The 17,959-nt window shown below is 35.6% G+C and overlaps 1 protein-coding gene across 4 annotated transcripts in view; it reads left to right on the top strand.

The window, feature by feature from the left end:
- The window catches only part of LOC23687644 (phosphatidylinositol 3,4,5-trisphosphate 3-phosphatase and dual-specificity protein phosphatase PTEN), a 266,964-nt gene that overhangs the window by 205,447 nt on the left and 43,558 nt on the right, over nucleotides 1-17,959 (top strand). For all 4 annotated transcript variants that reach the window (XM_021845474.1, XM_021845472.1, XM_021845475.1 and 1 more), the window contains exon 5: nucleotides 1,901-2,045. In XM_021845474.1, coding sequence (XP_021701166.1) covers nucleotides 1,901-2,045 — 145 coding nt within the window. The remainder of the gene's footprint in view (nucleotides 1-1,900; nucleotides 2,046-17,959) is intronic.

The following is a 17,959-nucleotide window of genomic DNA, read 5'->3' on the forward strand; positions in this document are numbered from 1 at the left end:
AAGTTGGTCACTATTTTAGTGCACGTCTCAAAAGAGCCTCTATTATCAATGGAAGGCATCTAAAGTATCTTATTTTTTAATCAAAATGGTGTTTTGTGGCTTTACTGTTTTTGCAGTCAATTCTGACGATCAGTTCTGGAGACTTCAGAAAAAAAAATTCAGAGATTTTCGCGTGACTATTTCATAGCTACTTTAGGAATTTCTTCTCAGATTTCTAGATGAAATCTTTTGTTTTTTTTTTGGTGATTTCTCCAGAAACCCACCAAGGAAATCTTTTAAAAAATCCTTCTGAAATTCCTACAATGATTTTTCATGGGAAACTTAGAGAAATTTCTCCCTAATTTGATCCAAGAAAACTATCAAGAACTATTTCAGGAATTCCGCAATTAATATGAGCAGGAATCTTGTTGGATTCTCTGGATCAATTCTTGTATTCTTTGAAGATTTCTTTTGCAAAAAAAAACACCTATCTCCTGATTCCTGTTTGGTTTCACTTTGTTTTCTGGGATCATGTCCGGGCTCTTTTTCATGCATGAGGTCTCTAAAGTTCCTATTTCAAAATAAAAAACTGTCGCTACCAGCCCTGGATTTGCCCCTTCTTCCTCCATCACACAGCTGCCCCTCACCACACCTATCCCGCCCTGCTTGGCACGCTGACCATATGCAGTGGGAACGACACACGTCACCTAGTCGTTAGCAGCAGCTCATCCGTAAATGGCCAACGTGGGTAACCAACTAACCTTCCAACGCAGCCACCCGTAACTGTTCCTGTCCCTCCATATCGCGCCGATGACGGGCAGAGCAGCAGCACACAAAAAACGCTCCGAATAAAGGGGCGCACCGAGCGATGGATGGATGGACAATGAGCAGCGCGCGGAGACCAAATTATGCAAGTTGTATCAATATTTAACATGCAAATTAACCCTTGCGTGATTGCAGGCACACGGTTCCTCTGAGTTGCAGATATAGGTATCTAGCTCTACTGGCGCTGCAGGCAGATGCAGTCAACGTGATTACATGTGACGGACGGCGCTTCGGTTCAATTCTGATTTGCGAATTATGTTAGTAGCCTGTGGCGTTCGAGGTGTGTTACGAATACGGAAAAAGGCCTATTTAAAGAAACTTTTGTGGATTAACATTCTAGTTTGGCACTACAACCTAAATGAAACATTTTCCTGGATTTTTCTTCCGTACAATTCCTGGAAGAATCCCTTGAGTCATCAAGATGTAACTTCTAAAAGATTTCGTGGAAGAGAAACCTGGTGTAAATCTTATGCTTCAGAAATTCTTCTGAAAACTTGCGTTACGAAAATGTAGGTTCAAAGTTTGGTTCGAGCGGAATGTTTTATTCTATATTATTTTTTATTCTTTTAAGCCATAATATGCAATGTTGAGTTCAAGTATTGATCCTTTGATAATGTCAACAATAGTACAAATCCAAGAGCAGAACTATTGATAACAAAGTGCTGATTTTTTAACACTGTTTAACATCCTTGGAAGCAGTTGTAATATAATTCCGAATTGATTAAATTTGCCCTTGCTACCGTTACCTTGTGGTGAACACGAAAGAACTGAAAAATGAAGAAATGGAAAAAGCCAATAGCACAACTATTCATCACGTGCAATAACATAAACACAAAACATAACATAACATAGAACAATATCCATAAGAGTAACAAAGTAACAATAACATAGAACCTGAGCGAATTTGAATGACTTCTGGTCAGCTAGATTCGTCAAATTCACTTTTGGGCGTAGTCTCCCCACTGGCAATTTATGCCCGAAAATTATGTCCCTCTACAAATATTCAAATATATCCCTCTACAATAGATTCATATCCTATTATTCCGTGTAAAATAAAATCTCATTAATAATTAATTCTTCTTTGTTCCATTTTCAGTACTACTCCGGATATCCCTTCAAGGATCACAACCCACCGGACATCGAACTGATAACGTCGTTCTGCAGAGATGTGGACGAACACCTCCGGGCGGACAGCAAAAACGTGGTGGCCGTCCACTGTAAAGCGGGCAAGGGTCGGACAGGTGAGTTTGCGGCGATATTGATTATTTTGAGTTTCGTAAAATTACCTATCCATAACAGTCTCGGAAGACGGCCACGGTAACGATTGATTCACGGCGAATATTGCCAATTCATTTTATTGCTTGCATATCGTGGTGTGACCGGGTGCTCTTTGACAGAAGACTGGGGACGATATACGAGACACGGTTTGAATGACGTGAACCATCAAATCAAACCAGCAATGAACGGCGGTGCATACGCACTATAAACTATATCCATCTGGTCCCGTTATTGGGGCCATAAATCAACATAAACCTTAATTGAACGGTGTCGAACTGGGTGAAAGAGTTCGGAATCTATCCACCTTTGGTGAGGTCCTTTCGAGTTGTTTTTTACAATGACGTAGTGATCCAGATGTTATTGAATCAGAGTGGGGCAATCTCTTCAATTTGTCTTCCTCGTTATTGCTGAAATCAAGAAAGATTCGTTGTTTTCCAATGAATCATAAAAGTAAGTCCCAAATCAATCAGCAGACTGAACAAAATTTGTGCTGCGGGCACCCAACTACGGCCATGTCGGCAGATCGTAGAAGGACAGGGGGAACCGTTGCCAAAAGCACTTTCTGAGAAGAAAATCCTCAACAATACCTTAAAGTAGCTTTTGGGAATGCCTCTAAAAATCAATAAATTCCATGAATTTCATCGAGAATTTCTCTCAAAGCCACTCCAAAATTTATCATGGAATCTTAATGAAACTTTAAAAATACATGGAATTGCTCATATACTGGGATTTTTATAAGGATTCCTTCATATGTCCCAGCATTTTCAGGAAGTTTCTTTTATATTCTTCAAAAATTACCAGTAAGGTGCAAAGCTACCTGGACATGATTCACTTTGACATGGGGGTGGCGATAAGCAATAAGAAGCACTTCAATACGATTCATATTGTGGCCAAATATGAGCTCAGTAGCTTTAAAAACTCCACTGCCGAAGTGAATCAAAAGTACCAAGAACCTATTCTATATCCGGCTTCCTTTTCTTTCTATTTTTAACTCGTTCAGGAATTATAATTGGAATCGTTCTGTAGTAAATATATTTCCGGCGGTTGGAGAAAAACTGAGCTAGAAGAATCTTGGGAAATTTCTTGGGAGATCTAAGTGGTTTTCAATTAAATTCTGGATACATTCATTTTGAATTGCTTTTCGGAGGATTCCTGGAGGAAATGATACGGATTCTCGTAGAAGTCTTTGGATAACTAACTTGACTACTTCATGATCTATGACATAACCCTTGTGAGCTCCCTGACGAGATTTTGTATGAGTTTCTGCAGATTTTGCTGTATTCTTCCTGCCATTCTCAACGTATTGCTTGTGAGATCCTTCACGAATTACCTCATTTATTTATTTCAAGTCTTCAATCATAATTAGACCGTATAGTTGCAATTTGAGCTTAAAATTATACAGGATGATGATTGAATGGCAAGGCCCTTTAAGTATTTTTGTGCAGATTTTCGTTTATTCCTTGACGACATTCTTGGCAAAATCTTTGATACATTCTTGGGAATATGCTTACTTGCTTACATTACTGTATGTCATTATTTTTTGGAATTATGTCATTATTTTTTGCACGCAAGCAGCCATTTTTTTGCGAGAAATCGTTTATGTCATGGATTTCTTCTTGGATCCAACGAGAGTAGTGCTAGATAAAGAAAATTCTCCAGGCACCAGCCATGGATCACGTCCAACGCATAACTTTGAAGGCTTCTTAGTGGGGGATGGATTGGCCAATATAAACATTACTGATGTGTGTAACAAAGGTCACAAATTGAATACAAAGAACAATTTTTTTGTGTAATTCCAAATATCTCCGACATTCCTATGAATTCTGTTTATTGCACACCATTCTCTGTATTTTGGCCCTTTCGGTTGAGCTTTAATGCAAGAAGTCTATTTCCACCATGACAATTATTTTCTACAAGAATATCGAAAGTAAAATGCGTTTTTAATAAAAAAAACAACTTGATTTGATATATCTAAAAAATAAAAAAAAAACTTGGTCATAAGGTAACTTTAGCAAACTTTTAGTCCTGACAATTCATAAAAGTTTGCGTTAAACATCTTTAGTGTTAATCTTTTGAACTTCTAAAAATTCTATAATATCCGCTTGTCCAAAACTCTCTCAAACGATTTTTAAATTATCTCATTTTTTTTTATAAAGTACATGAAGTTTATAAAGTGTAGATTTATATGACAAACTAAAATGTTGCAAATGTTTTGTTCAGTTCTGTCCAATCTACTTTGTTAAATTCAATATTTTCGGAACTGCACTGGTGTTGCTTATGTTTTCCAATAGCATAAACATTAAATGGTGTTCAGATGTTATCAAACTGCTCGTTTTTCTGGATTGTTTTCTACTATTTCCTCACTATTTTTTGTCCACACATTAATTTTATGTTGATAAGGGCTTTTTAGTCTAAAATCAAAAATAGTCTTAGTTAGAAGTAGTTTTTACCAACTTTTCCTCTTATTACTGAAAAAAATCATTTTTGTTCGACCTTAACTTAATGCTTTACCGATATCAAATATGTTTACATGCTTTTGAAACAACTCGTATTTAAAAAAACAATGTTTTTGAATGAGTTTGTAACAAAAACTTCCCAGAAACATGAATTTTCAATGGATAATACTATGATACCATTAATACTATTTTTCAAATTATTAACGCTAACAATTAAGCCTCTCACTGTTGTTCATAGGCACGCTTAGGAGAGTCTGTGGCGTAGTTGATTAACGCGCCCAGTCTAGTGTATTGGTAGTCGTGGGATCGAAGCCCACCATAACGTGACTATTGTGTCTACGAACTTCAGGTTTTTTTTTCAAAACGCCGTCGGCTGGTGTATGCCGAAATAGACATAATAACCCAAGCTGCGTAAATTTTGGACAAAAAAAATATTTTTGAAAATTTGAAAAATATATGCCTTATTTAACTCGTAGTTATAACAAGGTGCTTTATAAACTTCAATTTTACTCTATTTTTTCATTGAAAAAATCATGTGTTTGGGAAGTTTTTGTTAAATAACTAAGTCAAAACTATTTTTTATTGCATGTGTTGTACAACAGTTTAAAAAAATAGCTTCAAAGGGATGTTAAAAGATCTGGCCTCGGTCAAGTATTCATAAAGTTATGGTCAAACAAAAATGTTTTTTTTTTTCGTAAAAAGAAGTAAAATTTAGAGAAAACTACTTTTATCTTAGATTAGTTTTGATATTAGACGAATTTGATACTCTATGAACTTTCAAAAATTTAATTTTGAAACGAATGATGCTAAAAGTTCCAAAATTGGTTAAAAATAACAAAGCTATGAATGCTTCACTGAAGGTCATGTTTCATAATCTGAAAATTCACCTTCAAGTCGCTTGCGCCACCTTCAAATCTTAATTTTTTTGGCTCTAAATTGAGGGTTCCTTTAATATGTGATTTGAATTCGGAAAAGCACACGAATTTTTGGTTTTGAGAATTTTCGGAAAATATGCCGCATCCTAATGGACACCCTGTAATAACCCCTCCAAGAACACTTTCAGAAATCCCCCATGAAATACCACTTATTTTCCATCTGGAATTCCTACAGGAATTCCCTTGGTAGGGATTAATTTCTTCTGAGATTTTTTAACAAATTTTCTTCCTTGAATTCCACCAAAAATGATCCAGGAATTCTTCAAGGAACTTCTAGATGATTCGCAAGGAACTGCTCGTTTTGTGTTCTGTAATTCGATACCTCCCTAACTCGATGGTCCCTTCAATATCAAGTTATGAAGAGTGGGTTGTAGATATAAAAAAAACCTCGGAAGGTGTGCTCGAAAGGATTTCTGTAAAAATTTCTAATAGTACGGGTTTCCACAGAGTCATCTCTCAACGATCTTTTGAAGAAATCCTTGGATAAAAATCCACATAGAAATTCCATAGGAATCAAATCAATAGAGGTAGAAGAAATTCGTGAAATATTTATGGCAAAGCTTTATTAAAAAGTACCAGAAATAATGTTTCAAGAGATATCTTGAGGGTAACGTGATTAAGTTTTTAAAAATTTTGGGAAAATCTTCCATTTTGTTTCTAAAAAAAGTAATGATAGTATTCCTACAAGCAGAAACTCCAGAGAATATATTTTTTTGTGAAGTTTCCGGATGTCTTTAGTGGAACTGTTATAAAAATACCTAGTGGATTCCTTGGATTTATTTTGAGGGCTTCACGGGGTAGCATACACCAATGTTATTTTCATTATTTCAGAGAGAGAATGTAATCTCTGATTACTCTTGTTTATTCTGACATAACTTCGCTATATAGGATAATTTTAGGCATATATTCTTACTATCTTAAATAATGTACAAAAGCAAAACAGTTTTTGTCTCTGAATAATACCTAATTGTTGAAATTTTTGGTTTGTTTAGTATCAGAGGATAATGAAGGTCTTAGAAAATATGTTTTCCAAAGTTACAATGAAAAATTTTGGACATGTTTATGCCAAAACAAAAACGGGTCTAATATTTTTGGGTTCTGATTTGACTCCCATAATTTTTGCGTAGCTGCCCCACCCCAGAGTAAACCCGAGTATTTTTTTTTTTTTTGTATCTAAACCAAAACTTTCGGTTTGTAGCAGTCTCTTCTATATTGAATGGAGAACCTTCGAATCAATAATGAAAGGAATTCATCGATCCCAGCACCATCTGTGGTCGAAAATGAAGTTGAAACCGTTTTTCGTATATAGGGTAGGTGTACCAGTTATGGCCATAGTGGTTCCCTATTTCGCCATCCGTAATAACTTGGATGTTTTATCATTTTGAAAAGTTTTTTTGTGTTTTAGCAGTAAGATATAGCTTATATCTTGATGTTAAAACATTCAAAAAAAAATAAAAATGTAGAAGCTATCCAAATTTTGCATATGGCCAAATAGGGAACCCTATGGCCATAATTGGTACACTTTCCCTAGGTATATTTGATCGATTTCTTCCATGCAAACTTGTAGCTCGTTCAGTAGGGTGCAGCTTATTTTTCAAAAGTTCTCAAAAACAAAATTTCGTGTGCTCTTATTAATTCAAATCACATCAAAAGAGTGAAGGTGAATTTTCAAGTTATAAAAAAACGGCCTTCGGCGAAGTTATCATAACTTCGTTATTTTCTAACCAATTTGACACTTCTTACACCATTATTTTCAAAATTAAATTTATGAAAACTTTGTAGAACACTAAATTTGTCAAAAAACGAAACTAGCCTTAATTAAAAATAATTTTCCCCAAATTTTCCCTCATTTTATAAAAACATCACCTTTGGTTGACTATAACTTCATAAATACTCAACCGATTCGAAATATTTTTAAATGTTTTTGAAGCAAATTTTGTTTTTTTTATTCAAACTGTTCATACTACAACACATCTAAAAAATGGTTTGTATTTAGTTATTCAACAAAACTATCCCAAAAACATGATTTTTTTCAATGAAAAAAATCATGTATCTTTGAATTATTTTAAGTATTTTCGTCGGAAATTGCATTTTTCTATGAAACTTAAGTTTATACAGCATCTTGTATTAATTACGAGTTGAAAAGTGCATATAGTTTTGAAAATGTGCAAAAATATTAATGTTTCAAAATTATTTAAAAATTGTTGCAAAATTCTTTTTACAGGTCTAGCAAATGAGAAAACCTAGTTTCAGCTTTAGAGATAATGTATAACTGGTAAAAATTTGAAGGAAAAACTGGAATTTTTCGTTAAAAAAATCATGTTTTTGTGTAGTTTGTATTAAACAAGTTGTTTGACCAGGTTCCTCATAACAATTTTTTAATGAAATATGGTGTATGAACAGTTTGAATTCAATTAAATTAGCTTCAAAAGCATGTAAAAAGATTTGGAGTAGGTTGAGTAATATGAAGTTATGGTCATACAAAGATATTTTTTTAGTAAAATTAGGAGTAAACTATTTGAACTAAAACTAGTTTTGATTTTAGACAAATTTAGTGTTTTACAAAGTTTTCATAAATTTAATTTTGACGGAAATGCTAAATGAATTGCTAAAACTTTCAAAATTGGTTGTAAAAGAACAAACTTATGTGTACTTCACTGAAGTTCATTTTTTATAAATTGAATATTCACCTTCAAGTGGCATGCCTCACCTCTAAATATTAATATTTTTGGCTCAAATTTGTAAGTTTCTCTTTTTATGTGATTTGAGTTCAGAAGAGAACACGAATTTTTGGTTTTGAGAACTTTTCAAAAATAAGCCGCACCCTACCGTTTAGAGTTTAAAGAGTTGACGGATTCTGCTCAATTTTTCTTTTTAGCTTTATGTTTGTTTGGTTTTTGTAGTTTGATCATTATGCACACTTTTATGATTTTCCCAGAAATTACCCAATAAGTTCAATGAAATGTATTGCTATTATAATTAAAAGCAAAAGGCATAAGTTCATGTGTTTTATATTAAGATTATTGACACTGTTTCCTGCACAATATGGCCCATAAAAAAATGCGAAAATCTTCATAACATGTTTTATGATAGTTTTAATATGAAGAATGGATACGAATCAAAAATGTTATTCATTATTTGTATTGTTTAATCTGGTTAGACTCTGTTTATCGCTTTGGATATGATTTTTATCTGTTACTTTCTCCTTACTAGAGAGGAATTGGAGGCATATCTTCTAATGTTACCATGAAGTCATCGAGCTTGATATCATTGTGATGGAAGCTTTAAAAACGTCAACGATGGGATAAGATTCGTCACAGCCCTTATCTCGAACATTCGTCCATGTCAAATGGTAATGGAGCGCTGGATGTTAAACATATATTAGGATAAACGACTCATTCCGGAGAGCCGTTGTTAAACATGCATATAAGTGTGATAAGCGGCTCTGTTTTGTTGAAAACTTATGAGCTAGTATTGATCTAAGTTGTCTCTAAACTCTAATCAAAGGAGTAAACAATGTAAAAATAAATAACAGTGTTGATATAAAAACTGCCATTGAACATGATATGACGATTTTCGCATTTTTTTTTATGGGCCATACTGTAGAGCTGTCACTCTGCATATTAACCGTACAATAGTCTTGTTAGTTCAAAATGACGAATTACCGGGCTAGTGGTTTCTTGGGTTCAATAATCATTTTTGAGTAAAATTCTCGAAATAACCTTGGAGGTCGCTCGACTCCCTTCCTCCCCCCTTTGATGAAAATCCTGGCTACGCCCACGGCCCACGGTGTGACCTTGGGCAATTAGTAACGACAATCGCAGCTTCGGTAGCGAACGGAGATCACGTTCAGGCAGTGGCACCCACCAGGAGGAAATCCCTCGTTTCGTCTGTTGATGCACTAAATCCTACGGTAGCCAAACCGGCAAGGGATAAAGCGAACGTTGCTAATTAATTGTTTGTCAGGTGGTGCCTCGCTCGCTACCTACAGACCATTGGACGATGACGACGGGCGGAGGTCACCATATTCCCGATCAGGAAGGGATGATAAAACTAAAACTTGTTAAAAGACGGATTTTTGTTAATTGAATAACACTCTTCAAATAAGGTGAGTTAGAAGTTACCCAAGTTTACCCAAAATACTATATGTAATTGAATGTGTTATAATTTTGAAATAATCTTAACAATATGACCAGTTATTATCCTATTCTGCTCTTCCGTTCGGGATACCCGCGCATACGTGAACGTGAGTAACGGTAATCCCTTCGGTTTGTTCGTATTAGCTACCGTGCACTGAGCTACTGCTGAGGAGATCGGATCGGATCGAAGAAGGTTCGTTGCAAGTGATTCCTAGATGTGTATCGTGAAACCAGGAAATGATTGCAATCTTGCTGCTGCACGTTCTCGAATCTCCACATTTATCTCGAAGCGTAGGTGCAGTTCAGCTAGCAGCTGTCGCCAAAGAAGGCGGCAAGCGTTCATTGCATTGGTTCCGCTGGGTTGTAATTACTCGAAGCGTTCAGTCAGGTCATTATGGCGATACTTTGTGCTGATTGTGTTTCGAGACGGCCAGTGGCCGTCGATAATGATGGGGTTGAGATCTTTGTCACATAATATTGAGAAGTGTCTGAATTGGTATTTCCCAAAGGGATTTTCCAGAGAATGATTAGCAAGAAGACTTCCGGCGTTTTCTAGTATATCCTAGAGAATGAACTGAGATTCTTCCGCAACATTATTATATTTTCTTGAAAAAAAAAATACTATAGGAGCAATGGCAAGGCTCACTCCAGAATTATCTTAACCATGACAATAAGAATATACATGGAACTAGCTTATTGATGCAGCAAAATGTTATAGTGGGTCCTTCGTGTAGAACGAAGTGTTCACTTCAGTGCACACTGCAGGTGATCGATTTTCGCAGATTTGGGTTTAATTTGAGTGGACCCACTGTTTCCCAACATTGTCAGCTACGGTAAAACGGTACCGGTTCGTGAAATTAGCTCTTGGGTCGTCCATAAACCACGTGGTCATAAGTCGACTATTGAAGGTTTTCCCACAGAATTCCAGCATTAATCCAAAATGATTCCCTCAAAATTCCCACAAGATTACCAAAGAAGATCAATTGGATTCATTTTTTCTTCTTCTTCTTCATCTTCTTCTTGGCAATACTGGGACAATGTCTGCTTCTTAGCTTAGTGTTCAATGAGCACTTCTACAGTTATTAACTGAGAGCTTTCTTTGCCTGCGTTTGTATATCGTGTGACAAGTACGATGATACTTTATGCCCAGGGAAGTTAAGGAAATTTCCATTACGAAGGGCCTTGGACCGACCGGGAATCGAACCCAGATACCTTCAGTATGGCTTTGCTATGTAACCGCAGACTTCAACCACTCGGCTAAGGAGGGCCCCATGATATTCCCCCACGATGCTCATAAAAATTGCACGGGATTTCCATGGAATTCTCAGAAGATTCTCGAAATTTGTCTACACTTTTCCCATAGTTTTTCAGAGAGATTCGCATGAAATTACCAGAGGATTTCCACAAACAACGGATCTCCTCAGATTTTCCAGAGGATTTCCACATGATATTCACAATTATTCCAGGATTTCAGTATGATTTCCAATAAAGTTTCAAATGATTTGCCCAGTTTTTCCTCAGTATTTGCACAGCATTTCAATCTTGATTTCAATATAAGTCCCGCAGGATTCCCACAGTGCTAGAAGCCCAGGATTCTCACAGGAATGCCAAGATTTCCATTTTACCATTCATACTGGAATCTCTAGATTTTTCTGCCTTATTTTCATTTAACAGGAATTCAACATTGGACTCTTAGGATCCACAATGGAATCTCAGTCCGCACTGTTATGCAAGGACCACACTGGAAGCTCAGTATCCACACTATAATCCCTGTACAACCATGAGATACAAGGATTCATACAGGAATTCTATGATCCACAATAAAATCCAAGGTTCCACCCTATGATTCACAGGGTAGTCCCAGGATTCATACTGGAATCACACCATCCACACTGGAATCCCAGGATTCACCCTGAAACTCTTAGATGCACACTGAAATTTCTGAATCCAGTCTGGAATCTCTTAATGCACACTAAGACCCCAGAATTCGCAATTCCATAATCCACACTGGAATCCCAATATCCACATTAGAATTCAAGAATCCATACTAGAACCTCTACAGTGAAAGCCTTCGATCCACATCATAGTCTCAAGAATAACACTGTTATTAAAGGATATACACTGAAATACAATAATCCACACTATAATTCCAATATCCACACTGATGTACCAGGATCCACACTAGAATATCAGAATTCTCATTTGATTCGCTGGATCCATATATAATTCCCAAGATCTATACTGGCTTTTCAAAATCCACATTGAAATTCAATGATCCACACTAAAATCCAAGGATCCACACTGGCTTTCCAGAATCCACACTTGAATCCCAAGATCCACACTGGAATCCCCAGAGTCTCACTGGAACCCCAAAATCCAGGATCAACAAGCGAATCATAGGATCTACACAGGAATCCAAGGATCCTCAGTAGAATCCCGTTATCCCCAAAGGAAATCACAGTATCCACACTGGACACTGACTTTCCACGGTCAACACTGGAATCCCATAATCTACTTTTTCTTCTTCTTCTTCTTCTTGGCACTAATGTCCCCACTAGGACAGAGCCGGCTGCTCAGCACTTCCACAGTTATTAACCATCTAATACCCAACTCCGCCTTTAGACGGGGTACACTTTGGAATTTTGTGTATTTTTGGCTTTAACCTTGACTCATAATACGCATAAAAGAAATTTTTTTATGACTTTTGAAACTTTTTTGTATTTTTTTTTAATTGTTTGAAAAATTGTATTCTTATATAACCTACACATCCCTGGGGTTCATTGAACGTGTTTTATAAATAATCGTAACTTTTATATTTTTTTTACGATAAACCTATCAAACAAGAAAAGCTTGGTTGTATTGAAATAATTCCAAACCTGTTTTTCCATTAATTGCATGAAAGATAAAAAAATCGCCAAAAAAATAAAAAAAATATATTTTTGAAAGTATTGTAAAAACTTGATTTTTTTTTATTATTGCTAAAAATCAGTAACTAAAAGAGGCTCCAAGAAAAAATGAAAAAGGATTGGGATGTTCAAAAATAAAAATTATAAAAATCAAAAACCAAAACCAAAAACCACATTAGAATCCCAAGCTTCAGACTAAAATCCTTAGATCTTTATTGTTATCTCAGGATTCAGAATTGCATGATCCACAAGGAAATCACAGGAATTCCCAGAATCCACATCGTAATCTTAGAACCCACATAGGGATGTGTAGATCCTGGGCTACACTGGAATTTAACGATTTACTCCGGAACTGGAATCCTGGAGTCACATTGGAATCTCAAGATCCACATTATGATCTCGGGGTAATCATAAGATTTTACGCTGGAATCCTACAATTCACACTGGGATATCAGGATCCACACTGGAATAATCTTAGGATCCACACAGGATATCAAGATCCACATTGTTAACCCAGGATCAACATTAGAATCCGAAGATCTATACTGGTCGTTAGGCATAATGCTGCATAACGGTCGTTTAGCATAATGGTCGTTTGGCATAATAGTCGTTTAGCATAATGAGTCTGAAACCAAGGATTTCCCAAGATAAATTTTGGTTTATCGTTTCTATCGAATCCCACTGACGACATTAGGCTTATTTTGGAATTAATTGGTACTGAACAATCACATGCTCTTGAATGAACTCATTGATTACCGACAGTGGAGAATTGTATTGTAAATATTGCAATTTAAAGATTTCCGTTTAACGGTTCAACGAAAAGCTACCGCAGCTGTCACTTCACTGGTTTTTTTTTTCGAAAAATCACTTTTTTCGAAAATATTCACTTTTAAAAATGGGTTTGTTCGTTCAAATTATGCTGTGTGAAGATATTTTGGCATTGAAACATTACACATTTTAAACAAAAATATGAAGGCTAGTTTTTAATAATGCTGCAATCATCGAATATCAATTGTAGCGTTACGCAATAAATGGATGCTGTCATATAAATTTCCCCTTATTTTATCAAGTTTGCCTTCATCATGTGTCATCTACTTCAAGCTATGTTTGTTAAGGTGAAGATAAATCGAAGCCAAACTTCAAATTTCTAAGAGCACGGATCTGGAGAACCAAACATCCGTTTGAGCTGAAAACTTAATCGATTGGTCATCACCAGCTAGTGACCAATCGATTAAGTTTTCAGCTTTAACGGATGTTTGGTTCTCCAGATCCGTGCTCTTAGAAATTTGAAGTTTGGCTTCGATTCATCTTCACCTTAAAAATCACTGATAACCTGTTTGTCAATATTTCATTTATACATAAGCCTACTACCAATAAAATTGTTTTGTTTTTGTGGAAATGTAGGATTACAAAAATTCTTAACAGCCACTGTTGATAATTTAATTATAATATCTACTCAGGATCCCTTTTTTAAATTGATTGTTTTAAGACTTTTTTTTTGTTTGGTTAGGTTAAAACATTACGATGTAAACACAACCAAAATTGCGTTTAGCATTTGTTGTCACTGCCTTGTGCTCTAGTCTGCTGAAAATTAGTAAGAATTGACCATCTCGGTTAAAAGCTTTCAAAAAAGCCGATATTCAAGGAAAAAATAATCAGTGAGTCAATTTCCGAAGGTGCACTAGAAATCACTACTTATATATGATATATTGGGTACGAATCTGCCCATTTCAAATCACTTATTATGCCAAACGACCATCATGCCAAAATACTTTATGCCAAGTGACCTGATGCCAAACGGCCTTATGCCAAACGACTATATACCAAACGGGGAACAATCGACTTGGAAACCACGCTTATTGTAACAAAACGCGAGTGTGGTGATTTCGGCAAGAGCTGCAGACAAAGCAGCTAAAAATTTAAACTGTTCTATGCTTCCAGCGAAAACTAGTGGAAGAAATCTGAAATGAAAAACCTGCCTGAAAAGACTGCCCGTGAGCTTTCTCGCAATTTCGCCAAAGATAACAGCTTTCCAATAATAAAAAAATAATTGTATTCATAAAAGTAACTGTTCTTAAAATGGATCACTGATTTATTTTCCAGGATTTGGGAAAACGCTTAAAATGTCAATAGGAATGTCCTGGAAGAGTGTCTAGGTTATTTTCTGGAATAATATATTTATGATTTTTGTTGGTTGTAAAAATTGATTGAATATATACTGGAAAATCAGAGTAGCAACTTGTGAAGGAATTCTTGTCCGTTAAAAAATCCTAAGTGATGTTTTTCAAAAACCCTGGATTTGATTTTTTTTAAAGGAATCCTCCAAAAACTTGTAGAAGGTTTGCTGAAATAATAACTGAAGAAATAAGTGGAAGAATTACTGTGAGCTTTTCTAGAGAAAACTTGTGGAATTACGAAAAAAGTTCCTTCAATGTTATTTTACCAGAACTTCGCTTTTCAATTTCTTGGATGGCATTCTATTGAATAATTACAGTAAGTTTTCAAGTATTTTATTTTGGAATTCCATCGATGACACCAGACATATTTTTTTCCGGAGATGTGATGGTATATTTCAGTAATCTGTAAAGTGAAAATCTCTAGAGAAAAACATTTTAAGAACGATACAACGTGTAAAAAAGGGTACTAAACCATTCCAGAATTCGATTTTTCATTTACACTGAACTGCTCGAAAACTTAGGATCATTCTTGAAAATATTTTCTGAAATTTCACTAGACACATCAACACCTACATGCTGCAGCAGGTTTTTGTCAGAAAATCCACATTTTTATATAGCCTTTTTAGGGACAATTCTTGAAATTCAGCAATTTATAATGTAAGAGAATCTCAAAAAAAATCCCTGGTGTAGTTCATAAAACAAAGTCTGGAGAAGACTTAGACGTAGCTTTCGGGAGAATCTTTGAAAGAAAATAAATAAATCTATAGAAAATGCAGCTAGTATCTGCAAAAGTCTTTCGCATCACTCTCTCTTTGCAGCTCTCCTTCGCTGCTGCTATTTATCAAGCTTGGTACAACTTGCGAAACATTGACGATCATGGACCGATACAGATGCAATGTTTTTCTTCGCTTGCTTTGATCGTGCTTCGAAATCAATTGAGAACGAATTCTGCAATGCCTGTACTGGAAGCAGTGTTTCATTTGAACGCGTTCAGTTTGCTTTCCAGTTCAAATTTTTGAACGAGAGATCAAGTAGGCTTGAACATTCAAAAATATGAACTGAAAAGAGCTGAAAAATTAACGCGAAATGAACATTGTTTTCATGGCAGATTTAAAACAAATTTAAAAACAGAAAGATTTTAAAAGACAATTTACTCCGTCTTCAGCCAAAGGCTGCACAGACTGAACAATCACTAACATTAGGCAACGGACAACACGGAACACCCAGTAGCCCAGTGAAGAATTTTTCGTTTTGACGAAAAGTTTTCTCCGACTGGAGCGGGAATCGAACCCACGTTTCGTGACACACGCCTAAACGACTGACGCCGCTAACCGCTCGGTCACAAAGCCCACACTAAAGATGTGATAGGACATTTAAGGTTCCACACATTGTACGTGATATGAATTCAATTTAGTTTAAAGTAGTGTTTTTAAGTTTTGTGCTTCACTGTGCATTTTAAAGTGAAGAGTTCAATGTTTACTGCGTTCACGTGCAAAATTAGAACGCGTTCAGTTCAGTTTTGGCTCGCATTCAGTTTAAAAAGCATCTCTGACTGGAACATTTGCACCAGTATTCGCCATGTTTTTCGGACGGTAACCCAACACGCACAATGAAGAATTTCTGGAGAGTTCATGAAACTCGTGAGTATCTTCAAAGGGTAACTCGACGAATTTAAAGCAAAGGTTCTAAAGATAGATTCCTGATAAATCATGTTCAATTTCTTGGAGCAATACCGAAGGAAATATTAGAAGAATCGTGAAAACACTCCTAGAAGCAACCCTGGAGAAATTAGGGAGATGATTTCCATCAATTCCTCCAAAGGGTGAAAAGTTGTTAAATAAACATCTGAGGGAATCTTCATAGGTATTCCTAGAGGAGAAATCTCTTGAACGAGTCATAAAGAAATTTTGAGTCACATTTTTTCAGTAAGATTTGTGTCTGAACCCCAAAAGATGCAAAGAAAGACATCCCTTTTTATTCGCCACCACAAGAAAAATAATATATATTTATATTAAATTATATATAACTTAATATATATAGTTATACATTAATCTATATAAATAAATCAAAAGACCTTTAATGACTGTGAATACAGTAATAATTCTTTTACGCTCACTTTTTTACGCTCGAAATTCCAACTTACGATCCCTCTTTTTACGCTCCAAAAATTCCAAATGCCTGATTATGACCTGATTATGAACCATTGTAACATGGGTATTTCTGGGACGGTATCGTATGGAAATCGATGTCTGAAATCAATTGAATCCACGCAATATGGCAATTTTTCGTACGGGACAGATGACTAGAAGACAAAAATCGATGTTCGACGCCATTTTGGAATCCAAAATGGCAACTTCCTGATGGGTATTTTTTGAAAAGGAACAATAAATAGATGCCAGAAATTGAAGTCTGAATCAGTTGTAGATTTCGGTTTGTGAAAATCACTTGAGACTCATGCTATATATTTCACAAACTGAACTTGGTTTCAAAAATGGCATCAGACATTGTTTTCCGGCATCTACTCGTCTGTTCTGTTAAAAAAATATACATATTGCATGGGTTTCAAGTGTCAAGTGGGTTTTATCATCGCTCTCTCTTTGCGTCTCTTCTTCGCTGTTGCTATTTATCAAATTTGTTACAACTTGCGAAATATTGGCGATCATGGATGAATACGAATAGGGGGAGATCCCCCAGTACCGGACAGCACTTTTAAAGAAAGTTGAGATGTTTGAAAATTGTTGAAAATTTGACGTACCGCCATAAATTTGAACCTTATTAGTAGTTATTTTGAATATGGCAAAACAATTTGGATCACGCAAGCATGATCGAATACAACCATAATGTGAAAGTATGAATGTATTTTGTACCATACTTCAACTAAATATGATCAAACTACAATTTTGGTCCAGCACCTCGTATCCCCCTGTTTCGGACAGCTTAATTGTTTACAAGATTACATCTTTTTAATTTTCGCACCAGTATCTCAAAATACATTAATTTTTCATGGATTTCATCGATCACGGTATCAAAGATGCAATAAAAACCAGAAGAATGAAAATTCAGATCAACACATGACCAACTTGCAGACTAAGTAAAACTTAAATTACTCTTGTGAATGTTGCAAATGCATTGAATTGGCGATGGAAAACTTTTCATGGAGTAAAAACGTTCAATGATATATGTACAAATTTAAAAACTTCGAGGCTTTTCCAGTTCATGTCCGGTATTGGGAGCCCCCTTTTATGACAGGTCAATTTGGTACTA

The sequence above is a fragment of the Aedes aegypti genome, chromosome 2, assembly GCF_002204515.2.
Source record: "Aedes aegypti strain LVP_AGWG chromosome 2, AaegL5.0 Primary Assembly, whole genome shotgun sequence".
NCBI lineage: Eukaryota > Metazoa > Arthropoda > Insecta > Diptera > Culicidae > Aedes > Aedes aegypti.